The 8,738-nt window shown below is 39.9% G+C and overlaps 1 protein-coding gene across 2 annotated transcripts; it reads right to left on the bottom strand.

Moving 5' to 3' along the window:
* Window positions 1-2,372: 2,372 nt before the first annotated feature.
* Window positions 2,373-8,437, bottom strand: zgc:63972 (protein CutA homolog). Of its 2 annotated transcripts, XM_044053579.1 has the most exons (6): window positions 8,120-8,437; window positions 6,323-6,471; window positions 4,566-4,625; window positions 3,656-3,701; window positions 3,519-3,568; window positions 2,373-3,016 (listed from the first exon to the last, which is right to left on the bottom strand). In XM_044053579.1, the coding sequence occupies exons 1-6, from the start codon at window positions 8,261-8,263 to the stop codon at window positions 2,914-2,916; spliced, it is 552 nt and encodes a 183-aa protein (XP_043909514.1). In that variant the 5' UTR covers window positions 8,264-8,437; the 3' UTR covers window positions 2,373-2,913. The 2 variants fall into 2 exon arrangements, with proteins under 2 accessions (XP_043909514.1, XP_043909515.1); XM_044053580.1 differs by lacking the exon at window positions 4,566-4,625.
* Window positions 8,438-8,738: the final 301 nt, after the last annotated feature.

Raw genomic sequence — 8,738 nt, 5'->3', positions numbered from 1 at the left:
ACACTTGTTTTGCCTTTGCGATGTAATACTGAAGGCAGTCAGCAGAAGAGATCAGCCTCATATAGGTTTGGTTTTTCTCTTGGAATGAAACTCTGACTTTCTCAATTTCTCTCTTGGAGAATCAAACAAAAAGGAACTGGTCCACCCTTTAACAGTCCTTGTCAAAAAAAAAAGGTAAGTGGTCATTAGAATGGACTCCTTATAACAAATTGAAAAGGCGAGAAATAAAGCAGGAGGATTTTCACGGGGATTTTCCTCAAGCTGGAGAAATGATCGCTTTTCATATCAACGGAGTAAATTATTCATTAACAATGATAAAAACCAATACTCACATCTTTACAAGGCCTGAGGGTGACAAGACACAATATTACTCCAGTTATCTTGTAGCGGGTGTAAATGTGCATTAAACTTGTCCACGGTATTTTATATAAGCAGGCGCCTTTAAAATTGAGAAAATGAACAGTGCTATTTATAGTGTCATTTACAAGTAATATACAGCGCACACACCATTTTAAGAAAAACGCGATTGTGTGCGATTGTGTGCGTGTGTGTGCGCGCGCACGAGCGTGCACGAGCGTGCACGAGTTTATCCCCATTTTATTAAATTGCTCAGTGGGGAGCACGTTATCTGTGTCTCTTACTTATGGCTTATTCTTAATTATTCCGCAACCCAGGGAGAATTTAATGAAATGGGAAGAAGAACAGCCCATCCATATGTCGCCATGTTTACACATTATGAGGGGGAATATTTATGTGGAAATGTACGGTGCAGCTATTCTTTATTTGACACAACTAGCTGTTGTATAAAGATGCTTTTTTAAATTAAGCATCAGACAGTAACCTGCAGTGCTCTTTGAGGTATATCCTAGCAGCAATAGTAGATATACTCTCTCTCTCTGTATATATACATATATGTATATGTATATATGTATATATATATACATATATGTATATATATACATATATGTATATATATATATATACATACATACATACACACATATATATATATATACATATACACACATACACACATATATATATATACATTTAGTCACATTTAGTCGTATATATATACACAATTTAATTAATCCATCTGAACATTTAGTCGATTGAGGTTTAACTTTATTCTCTACATAAATCAAGTAAAAGTAAAAGCTTTTGTCATTTCTCTGTTGTAAAGATGCAATCCAAAAATCCCCCCAAAAAATCACTCCACTCTTCCCCTGTGATCCAAAATCTGGTGACAGTGCAGCAGGAAGAGGGTTAAAAACAGACAAGAGACATGAGGATGGATCTGAACACTTTTGATGTGTATTAAAACACCACCATCTAGTGGAAATGTACTCAAACTGCAGAACACTTTCAGTTTTCAGTCTCTGTTCTGGCACAAGTATTGACAAAGAAAAAAGCATTATCCCTAACTTCAACCATAACCAACAATGCCCAACCATAAACTTCAACTCACCACAATTTCAATCTTAAATCTTAAACTTAACCAGTTCCTCAGATATTATGCTCTGCCTCATTTGGACCAGGTTTTTGGTCTCCATTAGGACTACTGGTCTTGACAAGTACATAGTACATATACACTTACACACACACATACAGGACCAGCTGAGGATTACTTTGGCTCCACAGACGCGTCACCCAGCTAAACCGTATCTGCAGTTTCTTTGTTGTGGCCTCGTGCCGGAAACTCTTTGTGCAGAGTGAAGCTTTGGCCATGTTTTTGTCCAGTGAGACAAGCGTTCCATGGCTAACAGAGTCCACTACGACCACCAGCATGAACAAACGGATGCAGAACGAATGACTGGGTTGTTAAAGTTGAATGAACCTTTACAATTAAAATTAGCAACACCCACAGGAGGCAAAGCAGGCGAGGGAAAAGCAAGGGTTTTAAGATTGAGATACAGAATTATGCAAAGTGCTTTCAGTCAAATGCGCCTAATAAATTATCCTCAGGGGTTCAGCGTCACATTATTTGAGGTGATACAAAATGCGAGTCAATGTTTAATTGTGGAGTAGAAAAGAAACACAGCAGTGCTCACACACACACACACTCGAAACGCTATGCTGTGTTACTCAAAAAAGCTCCTTTCATGGCCAGGAATGAAATATTTACACCACACATGTCCACATGATTCCGTTGCTGCCTCACGACCTGACAAATCAATCAAGTATTGAATAGCAGGTAAGTGATAATTGCTTCGACATCCTGGTCTTTTGAATGTTGCTGTGCGGATTGTTTTTTTTGCTAGGACTCTATACTTTTGCATTCATGACATACGAACTATACGTATAAAAGTTCATGAAACTCCCAGTGTAATATTTATGTTTGGGCAAAGTCACGATCAGTGAGAGGCAGTGCATGACTGAGATAAACCGTTTACTCTTGCTATCATCAGTATAGCATTGTCATGTCAATAATGGATTACAGCGTATAGAGGACGATTAAATTAAAGCTGCAGGAAGAGCATGATTCAGCAAATGCAAATACTCAATACACAAAAGACATTACTGGTTTTGAACCACAGTATCGACGAGAGTGCATCCATATAAAAGTAATAATGCGGCCGATGGAGGTAAAGAATATATGCGGTTTGGTTGGTTTAATCCCCTTTGCCACGGTTTTTGTAGCACTCGACTGTCACTGATGCACAGTTGCAGCTGACGACGGGCAGCCAACCACGACTGTCTGTTTGCCGTGGTACAACGTTCCATATCAGATCTCCACAGTACATCGTGGAATCCTCTTTGAAAAGATCAGAGCATCCAGAGAATGTACAGTAAATGTCATATTTTGAACTTTTGTGCTCCCCAAACATTGACTCACAGCCATCAAACAACACCTGGCTCCGTTTCCTTGTTCACCCGCTGTCCTCGCTGGGAATGGATTTTGATTTCTATGGATCAGTCATCTGGTATGGCTTCATCCATCCACTTCAGATAAGCCAGACTGCCATCTTCCACTGGGAAACTGAGGACTTCTGGGTTTGCGTAGGGATGGATGGATCTTAAAGGGAAACAAACAAGTCACATTGAACAATTAATAGACACAATCTGTAATAGTTTCAATGCTACCTCAACCTAACCTTTTTTATTCATTGTTTTTTTTCTCTACCATAACTGATTTCATCTAGTGTCTGGTTGTAATGAGACAACCAAATAAAGAATTGACAGGAAATACAGGGCCCACATCCCAACACGAGTGAAAATCCTGTCAAACTCACCAACATACAGTCCTTGGGACTTTTTTTTTATGTGCCACTCAGGGGAGCTGCATCTCTCCTCATGATATCCTATGATCTTATTATAAGTATATGTGTACATGTAGCCTATCTGTGGTCCCATCTGTTTATGACCACCACAGATGGTTACTTAAACGCCTGTTTAAGTTAGAATCTAAATACTGATATAAAAATATATTTTGATCACAAGAACTTTCATTTAATGCACATGTTGACGATGACAATGCTGATATAATAATAAACGATGCATACTGCATAAAACCTCACCTCACATAATCTGTGACTTGCTGGATCCTGGAGGTCTTTGTTTTTACCAGCTGCAACAAAAACAAAACAACAACAATGACATCTCTTCTGACAGTTCTGCTGTCTACTGTATTTCAACATTCCTGTTCGAGACATACCATCAGAAATTCATTTGCATCCTGGATCTCGCCTTTCCAATAGTACCTAAAGAAACAAAGAGTGCAGGTTATTATAGCTCCTCCAAGTACAGGAAGGACATTAAATCACTGAGGACTAAGCATTTACAATGTGGTGCAGCTTTTACATTCTGTACAAAAGCCTTTGAGGAAAATCTGTATTTAACAATCAATCCTTCTCCGACCATTTATTATGGCCACAGTGATTTACTGCGATATTGTCAAACCTGCCCCTGAGAGGCTTTTATGATGTCAAGCACAAAATTGCCTCTTCCTTTTGAACATTTTTTGTGGACAGCGCGCACACACACACACACACACAAAAAACAAACACTTTGCAGAAAAGAAAATGTTTTACGCCTGTTCCATGTGACAAATGTGAAAATAACCGTTCAGACTAAGTAAATATAAACCTGGATTTAAGAGACACAAGGAAGCTTCTGACCACCACTATCGACACACTCATCCCAAAACTAATCCAACCACATCCTCTATTTTTAGGCTAAAGCTCTGTTTGGGTAATAGGTTTAATGATGCCTTTTTCTATTCAGTCGCCGTCTGTCCTGGGTTTTTCCTTCCTCGTCTCTTTATGGTTATTCATTCATGAACAGGAAAGCTAATCTATGCATACAAACACATGGCTGCTTTGAAGGCTAACTGTCATTCAGTGTCTGGTGATGGCGAAACTAATAAAAAAAAAAAAGCCTTCAGATGCAGCTCATTCACATGTGGTTTCCTTGGCAACCGGCTATGCAGCAAAGAGGACAAAAAAGTGCATGTGCGCTTAATACGCGCGTGTGTCTGCGCGTGCGGGAGACATTACAGCGACGCTATTCTCTGTGGTTGACGGCGAAAACGTTGTGTCAAGGCAAGGGTCAGATATGTGATTTACATTGTGGACGTCCTGGAGAGAATGTTAACACTGGCTGCCAGCCGCTTCTCCATGATTGCCCTGGAAAAACAGAGCGAGCAGCAGGGAGCGTGGATGGAAACAGAGGGAGCAAGACATGGAAAGAGAGAAAAGAAATGTAAGAACACTCATACAAAGCCAACAGGTTTTTATCAATTACATCAAATTGACCATTTCTTTGCGCTGCTCCTCGACTGAGCTGACTTTGCATTGTTTATCGTGAGCACGACAATCCACCATCCTCACAGCGGGGGCTCTGGATGAGCTGATTCACTTAGCTGGCGACTGCTCTGTGGCTACTTTCTGCTTTGACATGTGGTAAATTGATCAAGCTCATTTACATGCAGCAAAAATGCCGACGAAGGGGATGAGAGTGCAAACACAGCTCTCTACCAATTGTGGGTTTGACAAGATTGTATCTCTTCTTTGTAAAGAAAAGTCACTTATGGCTGACTGGCTTTAAATTGCTCAACTCGCTCGGACTAAATTGCAAACCACAAGTCACGTAAAGTATTCCATTAGCGTTTAGTTAAGAGGAAAGGTTGTAAATGTATTTACTTTTCTTGGCATATGAGTTAGCTGAGAAGATACCGTTTAGGATTTATTTACAGCATAGGGAACTCGGGGCAGCATCTGGTTATTGGAGCGTAACACAAAGGCTGGGAGCAGGAGGAAACAACTTATTCGACTCCGGCTTGACCTCTATGAAACAACATTTCAACCATGTTTTCTTGCACTTTCTCCAGGAACCTTGACACTGAAGCATCTGTTTCTTTGAGATGTTTGAGCTGAATTAGAAATGGAAGAAAAGCCCCTGTACGGCTGCATGGGATGACATGAATTGTAATTGCAACATTATTGTGTTGATTGAAAAAACAAATACTACAAAGGTCCAGTGTAAAAGAGGCAGTGACATATAATGGTGAGACTGCAGACTGTAACAAACACTCACTTTTCCTTTTACCAAGTGTGTCCTGGAACTATGGTGGCCTTGACATACCAGAAAGAATGTCATTCTTCTGTGTATGCATTCTTACCTACAATGGCTGCCTCTGTGAAGGCTTATTCCTAAGCCCATGAAAGACTTAATGATTTTTAGATTTAAAGGTAGGGTGGGAGATCATTTTCTGGTGCATATTTTGCTTAAAATCCACTTCACACCCCAATGGAAACCAATTAATTCATGCATTGTCACAAAAATGAAAAATGTTAAGTCACCTGGGTGAACGGACAGGCCTGTAAAAACACCATCCAGTCATATTGAATGGCCCAGACAAAATCAATGGTTCATTGGATCGATCAAAACGGCCATCTGAACAACTCCCAGCAAAGTGATGCCATGGTGGCCCTGTTTCTACTGGACGTGTAGGTTAACTTTATGTGATCTTTTGAGAGTATTTGTTGTTTGATCTAAAAAAGCGTCACCAAAAAGTACAGAAAAGTACCGGAAGTTACCAAAGTTGCTTTTCTATTAGCGATAGTACCTGGTAATCTTTTTAATTAACTGGTTGTAATGATTCAGTACACTGAAAACAACTGCTTTACTAGTTTGTGTTGCTGCATGTAAAACGAAGTGCTGTTTTCTCAGGATCTCATACCCTACCTTTAAGAGATCATATACTTATAAGAACATACGGTACATATGGTAGAATATTCAATTTCTGCCAATCAACCTTCCTAAATGTTATCTGTCCTAGAAAGATGCAGTCACCCCAATCCCCTCCCTTGTGATACTTCACCTCCCCATGTCCTTGGCTGCCTGTTCGTTGGGGCTGTTGAGGAGAACGATGGAGTGGTGCCCAGGAACATAGCTCCCTGTGATGGCTGAACGAAGCTGGACGCCAACAGACCACAATCCAGGAGACATGCATACAGAGAGGACCAAGAGCTGCAGAGGATGGAGCGGAGACGACGGGGTAAAATCTTAAAACTGCGGCATATCCAAGGGCAATGATTGTGTTTGTAAAATACTTTTTGCTTGTTCCATGTATGGATGAGGGGGAGTTATAATTCAATTGACTTATCATCTATACCGTCTGGAAGGATTGCCATGTTTGGACTGGACTGGATTCACTATTTATCCTCTTATTATTTGGCGCTGTCTGTCACAGATAAATGAGTACAGCTGGGCCTTGGCTTGGACCAATTTATAATCTGTCCTACTTCACTGCACAGCGCAGCATCACTGCACACATGGATGCGAATACATCCAGCAAATGATGTTCGAGAAGAAAACACTTGATATCACTTTTCTGACTTTAAATCCTTCTTGTTAAGAGTTACAGCAGACTTTGCTCAAAGTTTTCATGTATGAAATCAGGGTCAGCTAAAGGTACACGCGATATACATAGAGGTTGCCAGAGAGTGCCACTTTCTGGTGGATGCTTGATGCCCACAAAGGCAAAAGAAGTTTGGTCATAAAGGCTGTACATTTGCCTGTGGATGAACCTCTTCAGTTTCTGAACAAAATAAATAGATAGAAGTACTTTTTGAACCCTGATCCTCACAATTTTCTGCACAGCCGTCCTGCACTTATGCTGTGTGCACAAATGTCAACAAGAGGCAAATTATGTCTATTTTCTCCCTGGGAGAAAAGAGGAGGAGGAACATTTTGCCAAAGATAGAGGTACGGTGTTTGACTAAAGGTCTGTGGACATCAGTGGCGAACATAGCCTGCACATAAAAATGGATGTAGTCTTCTGGTTGCAAAACAAACATCTCTTTTAAAGCCTTGAGATTTGATTGGCGCCTCATCAGTTGTTGAAATTGGAAATTCACACATGGTACCTGCAGCCAGACACACCCATTGTACAATACTAGCTGTCAATCACACTGGTTTCCACTCTTATATGCATTGCATAATTTTTTTCCTCTAAATGGGAACACAATTTATTAAATTATGTTCTATTGATAATAGAAAATTGGCTTTCAAAGGCTTTTACAGCAATTAAAAATGTGATTTTCTCTATGTACAATGTAATTCATTTTAAGGTGGTGGAACTGTAGGAACACAAGTTTACCTTTTGCTTTTAAAATGTGATAACTTGACTTTGCATTAAAGACTTTCTGTTGTTCTGCATAATCTGGCTGAAATTGTATTTTATGTGTTTTTGTTTTATTTGTTTCACTACTACATGCACAGCACTCTGGTCAAGTGCTTGTTGTTTTTAAACGTACTTTATGTACACATACATATATATATATATATATATATATACACATATATATACACACATATATACATATATATATACGTACATATATACATATATACATACATACATACATATATACACATATATACACAGCAATCCTTCTGAGTTGCAGTTTCGGTTAGCAGTTTTGTATTTTTGTTTTATTTGTTTCACTACTACATGCACAGCACTCTGGTCAAGTGCTTGTTGTTTTTAAACGTGCTTTATGTACATATATATACATATATATATATATATATATATATATATATATATACACACAGCAATCCTTCTGAGTTGCAGTTTGGGTTAGCAGTTAGCAACAATCCCAGCAGCTCTTACCATACAAGATACGAAGAGCACCGACCGACACACAGAGTGACACGGCGTTTCTTGATTGTGGCACCGCTGAAGAAGCCACTCCATTCTGTTGGAAGTCATTTCCAGAGTCCGACTGTGTGGGTGACAAACTGTGCAGAACTTCATTCAGGAACACGCCGCGTCTTTCTTCCGGGGTAAAATTGGTGCGCGCTGTCAGTTTCACAAACCATGTCCCATGCCCCGGAGAAACAGCTGCTGTGTGAGAGGGGGAAAAAAAAACACTTCGGAAAGTCATTAACCGCGGAGAGGAAGTGTATTGTGTTGACAGGTAGTGTAGGTCAGGCCGGTCAAGGACGGTGATAAATCTCCGCGCCTTTCAATTGGCTGCTCAGTCTTCCTGACACACAGGCGACCAATAAAATTACCCGTTTACCTCCACTGCCCTGCCTCCTGCCCGGGGTCATAATCGGCTTAAGGACCGAACTTGTAACTCTGTCTGTGTGTGTGTGTGAGTGTTTGGTGGAGAATCGAGAGATATCACCGATTTACAATGGCGTTTTACAGTAATATGATAAATATTTAAGCTGTATTTAGACTTGTTGCCACTAAACTATAAGTGAAATCAGAGCTAAAATTGTAA

This window comes from Solea senegalensis, linkage group LG21 (genome assembly GCF_019176455.1).
Source record: "Solea senegalensis isolate Sse05_10M linkage group LG21, IFAPA_SoseM_1, whole genome shotgun sequence".
Taxonomy (NCBI): Eukaryota; Metazoa; Chordata; class Actinopteri; order Pleuronectiformes; family Soleidae; genus Solea; species Solea senegalensis.
Note: the sequence above shows the minus strand (reverse complement) of the source record. Positions and strands in the feature narration are given on the sequence as shown.

Excerpts from the sequence above, each read along its gene's own strand:
- zgc:63972 (XM_044053579.1), bottom strand. The coding sequence starts at position 8,263 with ATGAAGTTCTGCACAGTTTGTCACCCACACAGTCGGACTCTGGAAATG. Across the intron at positions 4,626-6,322 it reads GCAGCCAAGGACATGGGGAG|GGCAATCATGGAGAAGCGGC; the intron begins GTGAAGTATCAC and ends CTGTTTTTCCAG. Across the intron at positions 3,569-3,655 it reads ATGCAAATGAATTTCTGATG|CTGGTAAAAACAAAGACCTC; the intron begins GTATGTCTCGAA and ends TTTTTGTTGCAG.